At 45.4% G+C, this 22,541-nt stretch overlaps 1 protein-coding gene across 1 annotated transcript; it reads left to right on the top strand.

Moving 5' to 3' along the window:
• Positions 1 to 5,156: 5,156 nt before the first annotated feature.
• On the top strand, positions 5,157 to 21,174 carry TNFSF8 (TNF superfamily member 8; the record flags this gene model as incomplete). Its single annotated transcript, XM_082008990.1, has 4 exons — positions 5,157 to 5,528; positions 12,125 to 12,170; positions 20,173 to 20,244; positions 20,777 to 21,174. The coding sequence occupies exons 1-4, from the start codon at positions 5,334 to 5,336 to the stop codon at positions 21,172 to 21,174; spliced, it is 711 nt and encodes a 236-aa protein (XP_081865116.1). The 5' UTR covers positions 5,157 to 5,333.
• Positions 21,175 to 22,541: the final 1,367 nt, after the last annotated feature.

The following is a 22,541-nucleotide window of genomic DNA, read 5'->3' as shown; positions in this document are numbered from 1 at the left end:
CGCTCGGGCCAAGATTTTCAGGTGTGTCCAGAGAGTTCAAGGACCATGCTCAGGCCAGCAAGTGTCAAGGTCCTTCCTTTTTTCCCTCTTAATGGACTTCAATAAATGTCCTTTTTTTCCCTCTTAATGAATTTCATACACTTCTCTTTCTTTTGAATTCAGACCCCAGAGTAGGCACCAGAGTCTGAATGTACTTCTGGGTGGCTCAAATCTTTATTATGCTGCTTTAGTCACATAGAAATGGCCTGTTTTCAGCAATTTATGAGAACCATGCTGGAAATGAAGATCCTTCCAGTTATTTATAACACAATAACTGGAATTTCAGGTATCTGAAATCTCTAGGCAAGCCTGAAAATCACATTCTAAATAACTCTCCTTTTTTTTTTTAAATTTCATCTATGTTATTAATTATCCTGTTTCTTCCAGCGTTGTGATTCATGTATTATCTATCTTCTTCATCTTACTCTCAAGTCATTCATCAGAATACAGTGGGGTTTAGTGCTCAGAAAAGAGCTTTTCCATTTGAATTACGTTTTACCGGCAAATGCTGCTGAAAGATACCAAAGATTTTCCAGCAAAGCAGGCAGCTGCCTTCTTTGGGGAGGACGCTACATGGGAAGAACTGTTACTGTTCGGGCAGACAACAACTCATACTGAGCAAATGCACTCTCTGACAAAATTGTGGAAGTTACTGCACTTTTATAACTGTTCCGTTTGTACTGCTTTATTATTGCATTTTATTAACTATCCTAATGCCTCCAGTTTCTACCCACACTTCAGAAGAGATGTATGGTGTGTATCACCTACAGTATAAAAAAGTGGTTTTCCCCCTGTAGCCAATTTTCAGCTAATTTAATATAACGGTTTTTCTATTGGCTTACAAGGCTGAGTGATATAATTCTTTTGAACGAGGAAGACAGTTGCACAGCACGAATGAACACTATGTAGCTTCCCAAGGAGATAATACTGCACAACGGCAGCTCTAACCTTTCTTTTTTTCTCTTATTTTCCTCCCGTCTGGTATCTAGTTTTATTCTGTAATTTTATTTGAGAAACAAAATGAGAAAAGAACATTGCTATTCTTGGAAGTCTTCCAATATGTTTCAGGAGCAGAAGGCTTGGATGAGAGATACGCAGCATCTCCCTCAAAAGACTGTTTTATGACAACAGCCAACAATACCACTGCAACAGCTTTAGGAATGTGATATTGGAGTGTCATTTATTTCATTTTGTGACCAACCTTTGGATCAAGATCGCATGAATAGACATAGATTATAATAAATATAGTTAAAAAAAACCCCAACAACCAAAAAACCTTGTCAACCCTGGCCCAGGCTCCCATCTCCCTTGGCTTGGGCTGAGATGTGGAGTACAAACATGACACCACAGTGCGACACGAGAGAGTGATTAATCGGAGGAAACTTAAAAACCTCCGACAATAAGGTGATTCATACCTTGAGTGCTAATGGTGTTTTGCAGTAACCTCAATTTACTGATTTTTTAAATTATTTTAACCTCAATTTACTTATTGTTTTATCACATTTCCGTATCAAGTGATTTACAAGTGTTCATATGTGCTCACATGTCTATATGTGTGCACTCAGGTGCAGCTCAGCTGCAGGTAAATAACCCTATGCTTAATGAGCTCTCCTTTTGAAGAGAAGCAGCCAAACAGCATCTTTGCTAAGACCCTTAACTAGGGGGGTACTAGGAATCACTCAGGGTAATAAAATTCACATTATGGTGCATCTTCCCTCAACCCTCTTAGATCTTGAAAAGCTAAGGATGAGGTTCCGGTAGCAAACTACATGGATGTAAACATGAGTGATGTTTTTGATGAGAAATGGACCCAGTTCCCATTGAGGATGAAACTGGAAACTTCTAAAGGCACCCATACACTTCACACCCCTGGATTTCAGTGGCAGCTGGGTACCTACACATCTTTGAAGAATTGGCCATTAATGTCTTTCAGAAAGGTTTTCAGTTCTCACAGACTTCAGTCAAGGGTGAATTTCCATTGACTATGTGGATGGGTTTTCAGTTCTCAGCAAGTTTATTTCCTTTCAGTGGAGGAGTAGACAAATAAATATTAACAAGGGGCTGGGATATTTTTGTATTTTTCTGCTAAAGAGAATCGCTTGCCAAATCTACCAAGAAATAATTAGAACTGCTGGTTTTGTGGTTCATTTGTTTTCTCCCTCTTTGTCCTTTTATGCAAAGCTCTTTGCTGTGGAGGATGCAAATGCACATGCCAACGCAAACACAGGGCAAGCATCTGCTATTTTGCCTCAACTGGAGCTTGTGAGAATTGATGCGACGTTGGTCAGAAGGCATGAAAGCAGCGAGCTGTGCCCTGGAAATCAGGCATAATCAGGCAAGTGATAGAGTGATGGGGTTCCTAGGGCGCTGCTGCTAGGAACGAGAGGGTAGCAGAGCATTGCACTAAAGTTATGTGTGAAAGTGCATTGTCACCTACAAGCCAGCGTACACAGCCACAGCACCCCAAGAACACCTATGTAAAGGGGAGGTGCAGTGGTTTATTTACTGCCTAAGACAAAGCTGCAGAGGTATCCACTCGTTCTGCAGTGTTCTCCTGTTTAAAAATTACTGGGTGCCTTAACAGTATAGCCATCTTACCTGAGCAGTATTTCACTGCTACATTTCAAGACATTTCACCTGTCGCAAGAGGGGAATCATTGGTAGATTCTACCGGTAACTGGGGCAATCTTAGGTGTTTGCCTTTGCTGTCTTGGAACACTGTATAGCATGATATCACTGCATGAGTGGATGCTCTGTGCTCCTATATATTATTATGTGACCTTCCCAGCAGATTTCAACATGGGGAGGTTTAGATTGGATATTAGGAAAAATTTCTTCACTGAGAGGGTGGTCAAGCATTGGAACAGGCTGCCCAGGGAGGTGGTGGAGTCGCCATCTCTGGAAGTGTTCAAAAAACGTGTGGATGTGGCACTTCAGGACATGGTTTATGGAACATGGTGGCACTGGATTAATGGTTGGACTTGATGATCTTGAAGGTCCTTTCCAACCTAGTGATTCTGTGATTCTGTGATTTCCATCTCACTAAACTCGGTGGGTTTCCAACACTGTACTAGTGGGCTAACCAAATTTAGCTTAGAAAATAACAGGCCAAATTTAATCTGGATTGCACTTGTTTACACAGGGGATGAATTTGTCCTGTTTTTCCTCACTGGCCTTCACTGATCTCTTTTTCTTTTGTAGTCTGCACCACTACAGTATCTGGTTGTCTACTCATATGTGAGTTTAGCACAAGTGTTTTACAGTTTGAAGAGCTGACCGTGCACATCCATGTGCAACAGCGAAAACCTACAAGCTCACAGAGGACTGTGCCCTCCTCATGACACCAGGCATGATATGACATCCTTAAAACTACACCACCATTATTCTCTCAAAAATCATCTTCCTTGCTGAGGTATGTATCTGCTCCGCAATGAGCAAGAGATGCTGAACCATCTTTTCAAGAATAGGAGATGTTGCCAGTCACTGCAAGATCTTTGTAATTTGGATTTTCCTGCATTTCAGAGTTGCCACATGCTCAAGGAGGGCTGGGGAGCCATGACAGTGTTAGGGTACCTCCATGTGCCTCTTGCCAAAATGTGGGTTTGCTGCTCTGCAGGACTGGCTGCTTTAAGGGGTCAAATGAACTTTCACAGGAAAGACTCTGTAAATCTTTCCCTTGCAAATCAAGATTAATTTCCAGTACAAACCAGGGTGAGTGAGAAGCACTGCTGTTAGTGGCTGTCCAGAAGTTTTGCATCCACCAGGTAGGACTCAGCAGGTGAGGAGCCATCTCATCCAATCTGTCAGATTTCCTGAGGAAGGCCGGACCAAGCACGTTGGAGGAGAGGAGGCTGCTTCCCTTTGACTTTGATTAAAATAGATTGTGTCTGTTTCCATGGTGATAAGAGATGCTCTGAAAAAAGCCTTTGTAGTGCTGTGATCTAGTGATTTTATTAAAGATAGTAGCATTAATAGTAAGATGCCAGAACTCTAATGTCAGGGGTGCAAAGGAGAATTGGATTAAAATAGAAAGGTACTGCCTCTGGTTTGTGAGTCCCACAAGCCCAAATCGGAGGAAACTGGAGAATTACACTCAATAAATACCTGCTTCTTCTGTTCTGATATTCTTCCTAAGACATCTCTTGTTGCTCTCTACTGAAGGCAAGATGTTGAGCTAGATGGACAATTGGTAAGATCCTGTTTGGTCTCTCTGATGTCCTTGTATTATTGAACTGGGAATAGCTGAGACAAATAATACTTCTAGTCATTTTTATCATGTTACACAAGTTCACTGGCTCGCACAGATACAAATCAAACGAGGACACACATGTAACTGTGAAAATTTTCAGAAACATTCAAGTGTCTTTCGAGTTGGACTGGCCAGAAAGCATAAAAAATGCAGGATTGGGAATGACTGGTCCTTCCACATTAGAATGAAGTAGGAATGTCTCCAGTTGAAGGAATCTCATTTGAGTTCTGCGAGAAGCCCCACGGCTGGGTGATAGTCCCACGCTAGAACAGAGGAGAGGCTTGTGGACAGCATAGAAATGAGCATTAATTCACTGGCTGTAGACAAGCCAGGGCAGGGAGGTGAATACAGACACCCTCTGCGTGCACATCCTAACATCGTGCTTCCAGCTACTTCGGCGTGACCGCTTTCTTTCTATGCTTCTACCTAGAACTCGCATCCTGCATCAAAGACATCTTCCTGGCACATTTCTATGAAATACTTCAATAAAAATCTCACCCAGTATCTCCAGACCTGCACAGGCAAAAGCAACAGTCAGCAAACTCAAAGCCTAGTTTACCTCTGAACACAGAGCTCTGGAGACCACAGCTCTGGGATGCTGCTGGGAATGAGAAGAGGTTACTCTGTGCGACAGGAAGGCAGAGCTCTGGGGTGATTTACTGCACCGAACTGTAGCTGCACTACATACAAAATGAAACAGAATTTGCATAGCTCTCCATTTCACAGAAAGCCAGTGGCTGGGGGGGAGGCGACGACTGGTCGTGGTAACTATTCACCTTCTGACATCAGAAACCTCTGATGCAGCATACAAGACTGCTGTTGCGAAGTCCCTGATCGAGAACATGAAGCTCCTTCCTCTCTTCACAGCTGCGTCCTGCTTCACGCCCCCAGGGCCCTCTTTCTTTGTACTACAAGTGATGAAGTTTTTTTTCCAAATCACATGAGCCAGGATGAAGGGGGAAAATCCTACCAGGAACAGAGATGGGCTGCAACTTGAACCTGATCAAGGGGAGATAGAGAGCAGTACCTTGAGAGCTATATAAGAATGTGCTCCACACAAGAGCAAACACTTTTTCAGGTGAAGGACTCTCATGAATCAGCCATGCATGTGGATGAAGACACCGTTTCAAGGAGGCTTGGGGCCACTAACAAAACGTGTTTGTATTTCATCATCGCCACCCTTGTTGCGTTACTTGTCTTTGCGTTGGGCACCATCATGGTCTTAGTCGTTCAGAGAACGGTAAGAAATTTCTTACTTTATTCATTGGCTCTTTCTTTTTTTCTTTCTTTCCTTCTTCCTTTCTTTCTTTCCTTCTTCCTTTCTTTCTTTCTTTAATCTACTGCTTTCCAAAAATTATTCTGTGGCCTGAAAAACAGTCGCTGCCTCCTGTTATAAATGCACACACATGCATTAGGGGAGAGACAGATGAAACAAAGAGGGAGAGAAAAGAACTTTCAAAAAAAGACGACCTTTCTCCATGGGCAGCATTAATTGCTAGCATGCGATTTCTACTCTGTAAATGGAAGTGGAAAGCTCATAATCCAAGAGGCAAGCCACCCTCTGTCCTCTGGGCTGCCTGGTTAGGAGGAGAGGTGGAGAGAAGATAGATCAGTGCCTCAGTGTCTGCTACCTGGTTTTACCTGTGTCTCCTGTCAGTTCTTTGGAGAGCAACCACTGAGATGGTCTGCTCTGGTAGCGTCTACACGTGTTCCTCTGAAACGTTGATGAATTTCAGTAATGGACGTAACACAAGACACCTGTGTGTGTGACACCCTGTGGTGCTGCCTGCTGGGACGCGCCGTGGTGTGGAGAAACGGAGCTCTCTTAACCACCCAGAGCAGTGGATGGGGCAAAGCAGCTCACTGCTGCTCTCTTTTTTCCAGTCCTCTTTCCTGGGTGTGATTTTTAATGCAAAAGCAGAGCTATAGCAAGGATGATTGAGGATATAAGTGAGCCGAGGTCTCACAAAAAAAGCTGTTCCCTCTGCCTACAGATATTTTTTCTTTCTTAAAATAAAGAGGGCTGTCAGGTGGATCTGGGGTTGAATGGGGAATCAGTGAGACAGTTACACCAGGGCAGAGGTACAGGTGGTTGTGGATATAAAAAATGCATTTCTAATCTTACCAGGAACATTGCCATGACTTTTACCAGTGTAAAATGCCAGGTAAAAAGTTTTACAAGCTTTGAAATCTTATTACAAAAATCTAAGTGCTGAAGTAGCTCCACTCCTATTCACAGAATGAAAGTACCAGTGTGGGGTTGCTGGAGGAAGTTGGCTACAGAAAAGAAAATATGGTCTTTCAGCTCAATATTTTCTCTTACTAAATTTACCCTGTGCAATTTTTGTGTCTGTGTATGCACATTACCCAGAAATTAAACCATGAAGGCTTGACTGATACTTCTTTAAGTTGCACCAGAGAGGAGTCATTTACCTGAAATCAGCGTTCTTCCAAAAGAGAAGCAGTTTGGGCTCAGTTAGAATGAGACATGGGGATTTTCGAGTGATAAATAGTGGGACATTAAGGGAGATCTTTAAAATAACAGCCTGGGTAATTACAGAATTGCCACAGCTTTCCTATATAATGAGGCTTTCATTTGTACTTATTATGAAAGTAAGTATTAAATTACCTCTCCATCAGGATAAACGCAGTTACACTAGTTGCCAGAGGAACAATATTACAGAAAGAGTCAAGGTTTTCATTTAAAAGAGTAATGACATTATGGCAGCTGCTTTGGAAATGAGCTTGGCTAGAGGAGAAAGTAGGAAGCTGAGGTGTGTGAGAAACAAAAACAAAATCAAGCAGCAATTTTATACTGTGAGAGGAATTTGGCAGTAAAAGTATAACTTGTGTTCTTGCTCTCAGGGAGCCAAAAGACCCTCAGTTGAGAAGCAGCATAGTCATTCTCCATCCATGTCTGATCTTGAATTTCCAGACCAGGGAACAAGTGCTGATTCTATGAGACAGATTCCTCAAGAAACTCCAGGGCTTGCTCCAAAACCACTTTAGTTCATGGTCACACTGTCAGCCTGAGGCTAGACACACACTCCTTAGGTAAATACAGTTGTGGCTGGGCTGAGCATCTTGTAGCATTGACTTCAGCAGCTCCAGGACAGGAGGTCTGGGGGGTTCTTGTACTTGGAGCCCTGTGGCTATTGAGTCCTGTTGCTGCAGGGATTAGACCACCATCAATTGTCTTAATTATTTTCTTTGTAACTCTTTGTAAGAGAGAACCAACACTTTGTGTGATCAGCCTCTTGAAAAGATCTGGTTTTCTCTCCAGATGTTGTCAGCTGGATTATGTGAATGGTTCTTGACCACAGGGGCAATGGTGGCAGCTACATGCTCTCCTTGTGCTGAGCTGAGATAAAGGTTCCTCTGTCCAAAAGAATGTTAGAAGGTCTTAGGGACAATGCAGGCCTTGTGACCCGTGCCTTGGGTACCACTGCATTAAGAGGAGGCTTCTGGTGGCAAGCAGACCACAATCCCCTAGCCCCATTGCAGGTACTAGGAAGTTGGCTGTTTGTCTTCCTTTTGATGAATTTACACCTGCCTAGTTTAAGGTGAAGGAAGGCGCATTGGAAAGGGAAAATCAAGCTGTGTAGAAACAAGGCATTTGCATCACCCAAAATCGAGGTGCTCTGAATAAGGGCACCAACGTGCCTTTCACCAACATGAAAGACCAAAACAAAATAACAACTATGATTCCAAAGCTGTTTCTCCAAATCTAACAGCATTTCTAATACACATTATTCCCTGCCCCCTCCCACATTTTCCAACACCCCAAGAAATTTCCTTTACGCCTTGTTTTCAAGAAGGGCGGCACAGCACCTTAGTGTCAGACCTGGGAAGTGTCATTTTTTGGAACTAAACTACATTTTTTTGAACTAAACTACTGTTTTTGGAACTAACGGCATGCGGTGCTGAAGTCAGTTTGTTCCTTCAGCTTTCATCCGCAGAACCCCTTGGCTTCAGGCCATCCACTTGTCTAGATCCTTCACAAGTGACTGTTTCTCTCTGGAATAAGAATAGTTGCTGTATGGTGGTCCGTAGCCTGCATTTTCTGTCTTAAGAGTGTTACAAGAGTCCTAAAACCTCCACCCTTCTGCCTGCTGCGTTTCACTGCTGCTCGATACGTGTATGTACACACATCTATGTAGCCATTGAGGTATATAGAGAAACGTATGTAAAATCAGTGAAAGCAGATTCAGAAAGGACTAGACAAATGTACTTTTAAGACACACAGACCCTAGGAAATCTTATGCTGTGCTGCGAGCTATGCTGAATCAGAGACCTAGGTCACCTACCTCTCTGAACAAATTCTGTGTGAGTGTCCAAAGTCCATCATCTGGGACAGTCCGTCACTGCTCTGGATTTTGTAGACTTCACATTTTTAACCTCCAAACTGTGCGGGCAAATCTGTTCAGCAGAGTTAAGGCACCAGTGTGGCAAACGGTAAGATTCAGTGCAGATATTTGTATTTGCTGATCACTGGTTCGAGGCTGCTAGAGTCACAAACGGGACTGCTGTAACCAGAAATCACTCCCGCAGCACCTAGCAGGTCCCCGTACTATGTACTTGGTGATTTAAGTCTGCTTAAAAACGGTCTTGCCACAGGCTGCCCCAATCGGTGCCTATTGGCCCCCTCTGGTGGACAGCCTTGAGAAAAATTAAAAAAAAAACCCCACCACACCAAAAAAACCCCGCTGAAAATTGCCCCTGAAAGCAGATTTCCCACGCACTGAACCCCCCCGAAAAACCACGGAGGCAATTTAGAATAAAACTGCACTGTTCCAACTCTTGCCATGGGTATTCTGCACAACAACGGTCACCTGCTCATTTTAATAGGTTTTGTCAGTACTGGAAAAACTGAATTTCAGACGGGGCTCTGCTTCCTGTGATGCTCGTTATCAGATCAGCTGCAGGGCCGGCGCTCCATTTTCTGCAGTTTTCATGTCTAGTTTCTACCTTTGCCTCTTGGCAACTCAGGGCCACGTACCTAAAGTGCCACCGCCGTCCTTCCCCCTCAGCCGGGGACAGGCAACGATGGCTTGAGGCTGAGCAGAACCACAGGAGAGCCTTGAGGGTTGGGTTTTTTTCAAATTGCAAAACTTTCTTGGAGGACAGCAGTGCAAAGAGCCTGTCCCTGCAGAGCTGCTGTGCGAACATGCTCTTGGAAGAGCCCTGGACCTAGTTAAGCCGAGCCCAGGCCAGTTTCGGGGGGGCTGTGGTTTCAGGGCGTGTTTTCTTGGACTTTCTAGAGGCCAACACACACTTCAGAGACCTCTGGTTAACTGGATATTCACCGTTCTGACACAGGACACTAGAATGACCCTCTAGCAGCACCAGGCTGTCTCAGCTTGGGGAAATTTCTTGTAAAATGATTAAGGGAAAGAAGAAAGAAATTACTTTCACTGGCACCTGATTATCATTTTCTCTAATGAAGCAAACAAATTATTCTACTTGCTGAGTAAAGACTGAGATCCTTCATCAGCAGCACCCAGATCACTCCAGACAGGGTGAAATTCATTGTCATTAAATCTTTCTGTGCTGGCACAGTAGAATTTAATCTCTTTGGGCTCCTACTGTGGTGTGCCTCTTTGCATTCCAAATTACAGCATTACATGCAATATTTTTACTGCTAGAAAAGAAAGAAGTAATGCCAGTAATATTTCAAAGCAAGTTCTAAAGTTTTATTTGAATATCTACTCAATTGTCACTAAAATAAATTGCGTTAGTATCTGCTGTTTTCACCCACTGGGAGACTTCCCAGGTGAGAACACAATACATTAGCACATTTTAATTTTGTTTCTGTTGCACGGTACAAAGCAAGCTGTAAGCCATCAGCCTTGTCCTGCACGCCGTCTCCGAGGGAGGGCTGCAAGGTGAACACCGCACTGATGGCAATGCCCCAATCACTTTACCAAACACTTCTCTACAGGCAGCAGCGGATCTGCTGCCCGATTTCGTTTAGCATGATCTAGCTGGGGACAGAGCATCACCTTTCTCCCATGCAAAAATGCCTTTAATTCTCCACAGAGGGTAGAAATGCTCATACATTGCGTTGAAAAATAATGCTTCCCTGCGCCCCGAGTGCACGTGAGAGGGATATCCCAGTGCAAGGGCGTCTCGCACGACAGGAGCTGAGAGGCTCTGGCCTGGTCCTTGCCAGTGTTTTCAGCCAAGACTGTTCTCAGTCCCACTTTTGATGATACAGGTGCATGGGAACCGTGAGAGTTTGGGAGGGAGGATGTTGTGTAGGGGACCAAAAAGTTTGGAAATGCCTGTTTTTTCAACCTGCAGCTCTAGATTCCCATTCAGCTCCTAACCCAGCAGCCTTCCTGTACATCCTAGGAAGATCACCTGGAGAAACACTTTGTGTCAACAGATAACTTTCTCCCCATCTTACATAGGTGTGGGGAGAGAAAACAAACAAATCAGATATTACAGGTAGATACCCAAATCATGAAGCACCTGTGCCACCTCTGCAGGACACGGCATTTTGGCATTAGACCAAAGGATAACTTTGTTTTGCTGGAATCAGATGTAGCTCTACACTTCAGCCATGGTTCAAAACATGGTCACATTAGGCCAAAGTCTAATTAAAAGTATTCTTAAACATTTAAGGCTAGAACATTAAGTACCACAAAGAGACACAACATGACTTCTCTCATGGCCCAACCATCCTCCTTCTCCCCGCACCAGACATTATCCTGTTTACACCCAGAACAAAGCGCTTATGTTTTAAGACCACCATGGATGAAGCTGTGTCCCACCACAGGCGTGGTCTGCCTCCTTTCTCCCAGGAAATTATTGGATGTTCTGCCAAAGATGGTACCAGCTTCGCAACTGTCGTCTTCTTGGACATGCTAAATTGGTCCTGGCCTGGTTAGTCTGCACAATTAGCCCAGGTAATTGGTATCCAGATAAGAGGAACTGGTTTAGGCTAGCCTGGGCAAAACCCACTCCCTAAAACTGAAATCACTGTGGGACTCCCGGTGTGTGTCAGTGAAGCAACGTGACACAGAGTTTCAAGCATTGATGCACTCTCAGTACCTTTCCTCGGCTGTTGGGAGAATTTGTTTGCTTCTCAGGGGCACTGCTGGAAGTTTATGAGCTGTCGGTGACTACAGGTGCCCAGAAGTGATGTGCAGCAAGCGCAAGATTCGGGGTTTTATGTCTGGATGGCAGAGAGATGTGATAAAACAGAAGCAAGACCAGAGATGAAGTTTTCAGGCTGTGCTGACTGAGGACAATTTCCCGTGCCATTTTGACCCTTGGGTTTACATCCCAGCAAGAAATAGGAGGAGGGGTGAAGCGGGACAGCACCGTCACTCTCAGACCTGTGTTGGGGCTCTACAGCTTTTATTTTTATCCAGCCACGGGCTTCCCAGGGATGGGCACTGGCTCTCGAGGGTGTCCAGTCCCACTCTGTCCTACTCTCTCTGAGCTTTGCAAGCCACAGAGTCAGGTTTTCATGGTTGGTGCTTCCAAAACAGCCCCAACAAAAGCCACACACATTTCTTACCGCACTGAGACAGTCGCTGGCTGCGTCAGAAATGTAGATTTTCTGTGTTAGAAAAAAAAGGCCATGATGAGGGATGACTGAGGATGGCATCTGGATGTGTTTGCTCCACAGCAAGCCCTCACTGGCCTGTGAGGCTCTATAGGAGCCACACGCTCTGTAGTGCTTGGCGCTGGCTCCCAGTGCGTCAGGCTGTGTACTGCCTTCATGGCATGCGATGGAGACTTTTAAGATCCGCTTTTAAAGCAGGGTCATACTTGAACATGGGTACGCTCCCAGAATGACCCTCGCTTCTCTCACTTCTCTTTCAGGCAGCTGATCCTGCCATGGAGGGCATCGCAAAACCTATCAGGACAGGTAAGACACTTAAACTGACTATACATGCCACTTGTCTCATCTGTAACGCAAATATTGCTCAGGAACACAAATAAGCCAATTGTGCACATATTAACATTTCACATAAAGTCTCTTCTTGGTGACAAGCCAAGGTAGTGGAAAAAAAAAAGAAGAAGAAGAAAAAAGCTTTCAAATTACTCGGTACCTCCGGAAACTAGCGCATGGCTGAGGAAATAACAAGTATCTCTGAATCTGCCCTGAGGTGTCTCTGCAAGAGAGCCTTGCCAGAGGATGTGAACATCAATCTGACTATTGGGTCTTATTTTAAGGGCTGGCTCTTGTACATGTGGACGTAACACCCCCGACTTCACAAGGCTCGGGTGAAAACGTGTTGGCACATATTTCAAAATAACTGAAACTCCTCCTGTACTCCTCTGGCCTGGAGCAATCATGCGTTTCCTACTAGTTTGTGGGGTAAAGGGAGGAGGAAAGGGCTAGGTCTTGAAGGGGCAAATGGAGAACAGCAGCAAGAGGCACAGAGCAATTAATTAAGACAGGCAGAGTGTGAGCACGGGGAGCCCAAAATAGGAAAAAAATGTCTAACCAGACTACCAAAATTCTGCTTTTCCTTAGTATACATCAGGAGGAGCACTATTTATTTCATTGACATTGCCTCCCTGGTTACAAAGCCCTTACATTCAAGTATTTTGACTTCTTGCAAAAGTTCATACTCAGTCCCAGAGGATAGGAGATACCATCACCTCCTGCTCTGCAGATGGGAAAAATGAAGCACAGGGCTCATCTAGAGACGTGGCAGAACGAAAATTGAAGTTCAAGGGCCAGAGAGCCCTAATCATGTAACCGTCTCTTCTGCAGCCGTGTTTTTGCACACAGGTGACAGAATGCAGCATTTGGGCAACACATACTCTATCTTGGATAACTTTTGAATCTGGGACTCTTCCATATTGGGCTTTTTTCAGCCCACGGCTCTCAGAGGAGTCCCTGTATGTCACTCTGTCCTTCCTGAGGACTTCCCATCTTGCCTAACCATCATTTCTTTGTGTTTTACAATTCCTGGAGGGAATTTCTTTTCCCCTTAGGATGTCCTTAGGACATATTGCTTTCTCTCTTAAGCACATATTGCTTTCTCTCTATCAACCTAAGCAGCTCCACAAGTCTTTCTAAGTCCTTCTTAAGTCTTCTAATGCTTTAGTTTGTGCCTGAAGGTCCTCAGGAATAAGGCATACATACAAGGCAGAAGTGGATAAGGACATTTGGACGGTCACATCACAGCCCCACTCCAGTGCACCCCAAAAGGTGCCCAAAAGGGAGATTTGCAAACCTAACAGGCTGCAAAACATCAGCCTCGCTGCCCCTGGTCCCCCGTGGCGATGGAGGGTCCGCAGCAGCTGCGGGGCGGCACGGTCCCGGCGCAGAACCTCCGCTCTTGTGAAACTGCGTAGCCTCAGAGAAGTCACCAGAACCGCGCCAGTTTTCACGGCTGAGTTTTACCTCCGGTTAGGAAGAGGTAGTGAAAGCCGTCAGCGTGGAGGCTAGTGGTGGACAGAGGAGGAGCCGCAGAGACTGTATCTATATATAGTCTATATATCTGCATCTATCGGTCAGTATTATTCCAAAGCAAAGCACGAGTGATACTGGCATTCCCAGAGCAGGGACGAGAGGTCTCACTAATCCAAAATTGCATTACAATATATATATACATATAAAAAAATATTTTTTTTTTTAGATTTCATATCAGGCAACCTGTGGCAATTGCTTTTTCTCCTCACCAAAATCTGGCAGGTGCCGGGTGCGAGGAATGCGCTCTCTCCGGGAATGTAAAAAAAGCCGTTTCATTAGCCGGAAACCTTTCTACCCTTGGGTCAGTATCAATTACAGGCACCCTCTTGCTCTGAATTCTGCTGCTAAATCTGAGATGATGCCAGCAGGGCAAGACAAAGGAAGGAATGACAGACAAAGCCCACAGGCAGGAATCGCTGCGGAAAGCTGTTGGCAAGGGGTGTGGGTGCTCTGTCAGCCCGTCCCCGCTGCCCCTCAGTCTCCGTTGTACGTCGGGGTAATGGAGCGTTAAAGTGTAAGTTTAACGGCCTTTTATTTTTCTCTTAAAATGCATAAAGCGGGGCTAATTGATTAATATATCCCAGTGGGAGGTCACCGAGGCCCCCTCGGCGGGGAGCTGTCACACGCCGCCGGCCATTTGCCGACTTCTGGGCAGGGAGTCGCGGCGGCCGCCGCGAGGTCCCATCCGGCAGCTGCGGAGCAGCCGGGAACAGAAACGTAAGAAACATCTCAGGACGGGGACTGTGGCGAGGCTGAAGTTGCTGTGGATTTGGATTTGGATCCCCGCCTGCCTCTCAGGCAGCCCAGGTGTGGGGTAGTGTCATGTGGACGTGTTTTGTGCCCACCTTGGTCACAGCAGGACTTCCGAGCCCCGCATTGTGAAAACGGGCAAGCGCGCAAAAAATGAGCGACACCGAGTTGCCAGCTGGGTGCTCAGCCGTGCTCCAGCCCTGTGTCGGTACCGGTGGGGAGGCTGAAGGCACCTCCCTGTGCAAAACACCTCGGAGATGCCGGTGGGGGACGCAGGACTGTGCCAGTGGGAGCAGCTGGGGTTCGCTCGGGCAGAGACTGTACTGTAATGCAAACGGACGGTGGTCCAGACAGGGCTACTTCTCTGAATTAGTTTTGTAATATTACACCAGGAAAACCACGGTGATTTCACTTAGCTTTCTGATGAGATTATGTTCTATTATTAGCTAAACACCAGTGGGCACTGAAGCAGATTTATAGGTTTACGTTCCTGACTCGGCTGTCAGTCCTCAGCCGATGGGGTTTGCAGGAATCCGCAAGCTGAGCGCGATGCAATGTCAGCTAAGCAAATGTTTGCGTGAAAAACGATATCAATCTCCTCAAAACGTCCGTGCCATTGTCGGTGGAGTACCTGAGCAGCAGGGAGAAAGAATTAAATTCATCGGGAACTAAATGTTTGTGAAACGTTCTTCCTGTGGAAATATTTCTCTGTGAAAACTCATCCACATTTCAAAAAAATCAAATCATGTATTAATACGGGCCAGAGAGGCATTATTGTTAGGTTCATTTTTTAGAGGGAATACTAAGTCACAGAGAAATTTAGGACCTCTGGAGAGGTCATAATTTATGACTCTAGAGAGGCTCAGCCCTCGTCATCTCCTTGCTGTCCTCTCTGACCCTCGTTTCCCCATGAATGCTGTAATCCTGGACTGATGGCTTTTCTTCTTATTTCGAACTGCAAAGACAGGATACCAAACTCTCTTCTCACTTATAAAAGGAAAAACCTGCAGATACATACACGCACCCAAACCCCCACTATTTATAGATACTTTGGTCTGGCATTAAGATCCATCAGCTGTTGACGGACAGACCGAGAAAGGAAATCCAGCACTCCATTCACAGTTTCAATGGGAAATAGGTTCCCAAATAAAAATCTGGCTCCGAGAAATTAATCTAATGCAGGTGACGTTCACATCCTTGCTACCCTCGAGTAAATCAGGCTGAAGCCAGTGAAGCAAACAAGTCTTTCCAGATTTGCAGCGATACCTCTGAGTGCAGCCTAGCCTTCTGCAATTAAATCTGGTCTTTTCCACCCTGGAATTGTCCCAGTGTGACACTAATGAAATTGCTGGGTTGTTAGTCACAAATCCCATGATGGTGGGTTTTTCAGAAACGGATATTTCACATTTAGACCATCTAGATTTTTGCCTTCTCAGCTTCAGTACCTGGATGCATTTGTGTGCATATATGTGAAACTGTATAAGGTTCTGTCTGCTCTTGGGAGGTCGGGCAGGTGAGCTGTGTTTCTCAGTTTGAAAAACTTTGACAAGCCTGGGCTTGCAAATGCTAGAAAGAGCACACAGACATCCTCCTAGGCAAGCATCCGGAGGAAACTGCGGCTAGACGGATTCCAGCTAGTCATAACCAGGGCTGGTTTATTTGCTTATTTAATTAATAATGAGATGATCTGTATTGCTACAAAATGCTGAATGTTAGATTTTCTGTCTCTCCAATACTTAAAACACAAGTTATAGATGAATATATATATTTATAGATGCATAGCTCATGAAATCATGTGACCTGTGCTATACTGATGAGCAGGCTAGAGACTTGAACCGTTTTGGGCTTAAACTCTACAAGTTTTGCAGTAGTCAGGTATGCAACGATGAGTTCATACCTTATGAAATGACAGGTTCTTCCTAAATTTGGAGGAAAGAAAGGATACTTTTAAAGCTTACATTTTTGGAAGGAGGTAACACCGGCAGCTGAGTTCAGTCCCCTTTCAATGCATGGGACCAAGAGTGACAGTCCTGGGGCTCTGGAGGACCAAAGGCACAGCCACGAGCAGAGCCCAGCTCTGCCACCAAGCCCAGGAGAGGCCGTCACCCGCTGGCACTGGCACAGCATCGCTCAGCCGGCAGCTGCTTGCAGGTCTCTTAACTGGAAGGAGAGGGTTAAAGATAGCTACGGGGGCTTCAGCGAGGGGCTGCTGAGAAATAAAATGAGGCAAGTTCTGCTAGCTCTAGCGTGCTGAAACGTATGAAATCGCCTTGCCTAATTTTATAAGCACTCAAATAGGTGGGGGGTATGGAGGAATTGAAAGCTGTTTGTTGCCTGCCTGTACTTCTTTACTTTGTAAAATAAGTGCGGGTTTTTCAGCTGCTCTTGTGCCTGTTCACACTCAGCCTCCGGCTAGTTGTAATGCCACACACACTGCAGAGGAATCTCACTGTAATAGGTGACTGGTACTAGGACAAGCTTCAGATACCCCGCTGAGGGGCTTTCTGTGTCTGGGTAGCAACACTTTGCGCCCTGGCATGCCTCTTTCAGCTCTTGGTTTCTCTGCCCTTTGTTTGTGCTCCCGTTATACCCATCTCAGAGGTGGGGAAACTGAGGCAGCCAGCAGTGAGGTGAGTTCCCCAGGCAGAGCCACATCTCCTTGGACCTGGCTGGCAGCAGCCCACATGTCCACGTGTTCCACAGCCCCTGGCTCCCTCCTGGCTGGACAGGGTCCTGCAGTGTTTTGATGAGGCTCCGCACCGCAGGTGGAAATGATGGGAGTGTCAGTGAGGCTGCAGCTCCTCTGAGCCCCGTCTCACAGTCCTGCCATGCTTCCCCTTCGGCTCAGTGGGGAAAAGCTGCATTAAGCTCACGGAAATAGTCTGTCCCTTTTCCTCAGGGCTGCTCCCTCTGGATGTTCATTCTGTGGTAAAAGGGGTCAGGAAGACAGAAGTGAATTATCTCCCGATAGCTTCTTTAGGACAAAATAGCCTAAATGGCTTCCTGCTAAGACTCCTTCCTTGTCAGCAGGCTTCCTCAAAGCAGCCTGATCTACAGCATCTGTGCATCACAGCAGACAAGGAAACCAGTGTGGTCTCCTTGGTGCTTCATCCCAAATATGGCTTTGCTTTTCCTCCTTCTCACAGCATTTTTAAGCTCATATAATCCTATTGACTTCAGTGGGATTACTTCTGATTTACAGTTACTACTGCAAAGCCAATTAGGCGATGTGATTGAACATATCTATCGATCAAGTCTGAAACTCTAGTAATTTCAGTCTCTCCTGGCTTGCACTGAAATGTTTCAGATAAAAGAATTAACTTGAGAAATAAAGCTAGAGAACAGTTATAAGCTGCCTCAGCAGAACAAGAACCGGAAATGTCTCTATAAAACAAATTTTTTCCGTAACTTGCCTTCTCAGAAACACAGCTGATATCACCAAATAAATGGTTTAAACACACACAAAACCTGCTGATATCAATAAATTAAGTACAGCTTTGGAAATGCAACATGCAGCTAGATCAGTGAGGGGCAGAGCATGAGAGATGCCGTGAATATCCTGAGACAACTCGTGACTGATTGGGCTCCTGGCAGCACCAGGCTGTTTGTGTGCAGACACAGCGTAGCAGATGGTGCAGGGCTGCAGCTTCTGAAGTCTGCTTGAGCAGCAGGGGATTTTCTGCTTTAGAAGGTAAACTCCCCAAATGCCACCAGGTTTCTGTAAAAATACTCTCCCTTGCAGGACACTTGCAATGCGAATGGGCTCAGGGCACTGACTACGCATTACCAGAGACTGTTGCTACCACCGTAAGAGTCAGAGGAGTTTTTTGCTATCCTATGCCATATCTCCACATCTCTGTAGTGTCTGTGCACTCACCAAAACACTGTATTGACATGAGTAAAATCAGGAAAGTAGGCTTTGGTTTTTTCTTTGGGGATTTCCAGCATGGTCAAGGGACTTTGATACAAGACTTACTCATTCTTGAAGCACAGTGAGCATCTGCTTCCCTCAAAAGTGTTTCAACTACTGAAATCACGGAAGATTGCCATTCTTTCAAGATATCCACAGCCTCCTTCTCCAACAGTGAGTGCAAAGGGTGCAATGTTACAAATCACCAACCAGGGGGATTTGCGTGTGGGACCAGCTTCTCCCTGACTTATCCATCCTCCTGCCCAAACACCTCTTATAAATCAGGCCACGCAGGTACTGCAAGGGTCTGGAGATTTAAACCTCTTTTTTGTACCCTTAGTTTCAGGAATTCTATGAAACTGAAGATCCTTGTCTCACTCTGCATTTAGTAGACTCCTACTTGTTTATGTAAGGAACAAGAAATATGTTGTCTGACGTCATGGAGTAGCGTCAGGATTTAGCAGAATTTAGTGTTGTGTATTAACTGGTCCTTCAGAGACCTTTGTAGGGTGGGTGAGTCTTACACTGATTTTATAAACCGAGTCACAGGAAAACTTAGGTGATTTGTGTACCCTGGGAGAGGGGAGTATAATTTGGTAAGGCTTTACTCAAACTCCTTCACGCTTTAATCCTGGTATGCAGCTGTAGAATAAAACACAGGGAACTCCCAGTCTCCTGCCTGAGCTGCTATGCACACCCCTTCCACAGCTGCAGCAGGGCCAGGAGATATAAAAACAGAGTCAGTGCAACGAGAAATAACCATTCACCCATCTGGTTGCAGCCACTGGGATATAGATTATTTTCCTGAATGTACCTTGCTGGTGCATCCCTACGGCTGTGGGCTGCACGGGGCAGTACAAACTGCTCTGTACAATCACAGAACAAAGGAGGAACAATCAGTGCTGCTCGCTGAACCTCCAGGAAGGTGAGAGGAGAAAAAGCTTGCACAGAGCTGATGCGAAGGAGAAATGTGGCTGGGAAGGAGGCGAAACGCAAGGGCAAGCGGTGGGGTGCAGCAGCTGGGACGCCGGGATGCCGGAGCTCGGATGCCGGGACGCGGTGCCGTGGCAGCCCCGCGGTGCCCGCAGTCCCGGGCGCGGCCGTGGGAGGGAGCCGTCCCCGCGCGGCCGTGGGAGGGAGCGTCCCGCCGGGCGCTCTCCGGCGGGGCAGCCCCGGCGCCTCCCCTGCCCGGGGCTCTGGATTTTGGGGGCATTCCCGTGAGCGACGCCGCGTTCCGCACCGGCCCGCGGTGCTGGCGCGGCGCGTCCCGCAGGCGGCCGTCGGGCCCGAACCGCCGACATCCGCGGCGACATCCGCGTTTGAACCGTGGGAGAACGGAGCCACGCTTCAAAAGCGCCCAAAGAGCCATTTTCAGAAGTATGTTCCAGCTAAATGTTTAAAAGTTTCTTTCTGTAACGGCGCCATACAAATAATTCGGTTAAATTAGGATTACCTGAACATAATCTCTGATTGTAAGAAGGAGAAATTAAAAAAAAAAAAAAGTTTGACGGATAGCTGCAGCCTACCAAAGCTTTAGATTATTGTAAGTTTACCAATCGAGTTACACTGCTATGAATTCCCTGTGCAGATCAGATATTATCAGCTGAGGAGTAAGGTTTATCTCTCCTCCCCACTGTTCTAGCTGCTGCTGCTTTGGAACTGCTGCTGTGGAGTCTGTCCTTAGCGCAGTTATAGCAAACAAGTGAGGTGCCAAATGCTGTCAGCATTTTACAGCACACAAAAAAAATCAGGAGTGGTCACTTAATCTGTTGTTTCCTTCAGGGAACACCTCTGAAGACTATTTGAGAATCCTGCGGAATGTCCCGACCCAGAGAGCTGCTGCGTACGTGAGAGGTCAGTGGGGAGCCCAACGGAGGGCAAGAGTCGGCAAAGAGAGGTTGCAGAGCTGTCTTAAAAGCAGGCTGTTCATGCTTTTCAAACTGGGTTTAGTGGGAAATACCTTTGACCAAATGGGCATTTTATAGGAAAAAAATCGTTACCTTTCCCGAAATGTGGGTGTGTTTGGTAAACCCATCTGATTACATAAATGGGTTTTTTAACTTGCTAAAAAAAAGAGATACCTTCCACGCATGAATACACGTCTCCATTATTTCCCTTTAAATATTGCAGAGGCCATTTTCACTGCATCTCCCTGTCTTGGGTTTCCCAAGAGCTGTGTAAATCCTTGGAACTTTTTAACACCCCACTTCCAGGTGAGAAATCTCAGCTGTCTGGCCAGGGTCTTTTCTTGGAGCTCGCTGCAGGAAAACCACAGAACAGGTATCTCCACTTACCAGGAAATACACTGCTGCAAGTCACATAAGGCTGAACTCAGGTCACTAAAGCTCAGCAGCTCATTTTAAAATTTGTTTGCTTTCCTTTCTAGTGTCCAATCCAGTAAACAGTTCAAAACTGAGCTTGGTCGAGAAGGGTATTTGTGAAGACATCCAGTGCAAGAGCGAAGAGCTGGTGATAAGGAAACAAGGCATCTACTTGATCTATTGCCACTTGAACTTCCATTTTCCCAATTGTTCAAACAGCCCCACCGACCTCAAGATAGAGTTCCTTGTGAATGACAAAGTCGACAGGCAAACATTATCCACATGGTGTGCATCAGAAATGTGCCAAGAAAAGACTTTTAAGACCTTGTTCCAGCTCCATTTGACATACCTGAATGTGAAGGACCGAATATCAGTAACACTTAATCATCCTAAATTCTTGAATGAAATTTCTCTTCCCAATGAAAATGTTCTTGGGGTCTTGAGGTACAGTGATGAAATGTGAGCAGTTCTCTGACTTCTCACTGCTGCCCAGACTTCTCTTTCTCTGAACAACAAGCCGCCTGCTCTTACTAGGCAACACCTTGTTTTAAATTTCCTATCTTACCTCATCGCTAGGGTAAACAAGGAACTTTGTGAGTGTCCCAGAACGAAACCTAAAATGCTGCAGGAGCCACATCTGACAGATTCCTCTGGTCGAGCTCAGGGTAGGGTTGTTGTTGGACTGTCCAGCATATAACCCACAGATCTGCCAATGGTTCCTCAAAACAATACTATGTAAACACAGATTAAAGTGTAACTAGATTATGAGAAGAATATGCAATATAAAGGCTTTTTGGTTAACAGGCCACTGTCAAGTTGCCTGTGCTCAGGACTTGGGGGAAATCTTTTTAGCTGAACTTTATGGAGTAGTATTTTGATGTGGTCTTTCCAAAAAACTAACAGTCAAAGCTTGTAATTAAGATTTTCTTTACAACTCAAGCATGCAACCATAACTCTGGAGTAGGTTTATGGATAGATCACACAAAAGCAAAATTGATGAACTAACCTGATCTAGTTGAAGATGTCCTTGCTCATTTCAGGGTAGTTGGACTAGATGACCTTTAAAAGTCCCTTCCAACCCAAATATTCTATGATTCTATGAAATTATTAACTCTCAGGCTGTTAGCTAAAACTCTGGGACAGGACATAGGAGATTTGGGACTTAAAGGAAATTTCTGTGCTGCGTTCTGCTGTGGACTTTATGCAATTTACTTCCAAGTGTCTTCCTGTTCACTATTTATCCATCTTTTCTATTTAAATATTAAGCTCTTTGGGGCAGAGACTTTGTATAAGCAGAGTGCTCAGCCTCTGTTCTCATCTGAGGATTCTAGACCTTTTCGTAACAAATATTAAAACAGAAATCTAGTTGTGCCACGTAACAAAGTTCATTATGATACACTTTCCTTGAATCCTGTCTTGCCTGCTTGACAGTACGTGGAGTGACACCAGACCACACTGGTGTGTAAATACACCTCTAATGCCTGCACTTTCTGACTTTCCCAAAGATTATTTCAGACCTGGCCCTCAGCTGTGGTGTTTGGGCAGTCCAGAGGATAGATGCTATTTGAGATGCTTTGGCTTATCAGCGAGCTTAGATAACGAAGGATAAAAGAGTATTCTCAGGCCCTCTTATTCTATGAATTGCAGTAACACATGCATTTACTTGAAAAGTACAGTGTGGGGAGGGAAGGGACCAAAAAGTTACAAAAGCTGGTACCAGTTCACTCTTTCCTCTTTTCCCCTTATCCCTGAGATCTTACTAAGATCTATTTTCACTAGTATTCCAGTTTTTCCCCTGGCATACCCATACCATCTTTCCTTCACATGACT

This window comes from Phaethon aethereus (assembly GCF_964289735.1).
Source record: "Phaethon aethereus genome assembly, chromosome: 20".
In the NCBI taxonomy this organism is placed as follows: domain Eukaryota; kingdom Metazoa; phylum Chordata; class Aves; order Phaethontiformes; family Phaethontidae; genus Phaethon; species Phaethon aethereus.
This window is presented reverse-complemented; position numbering and strand designations above follow the sequence as displayed.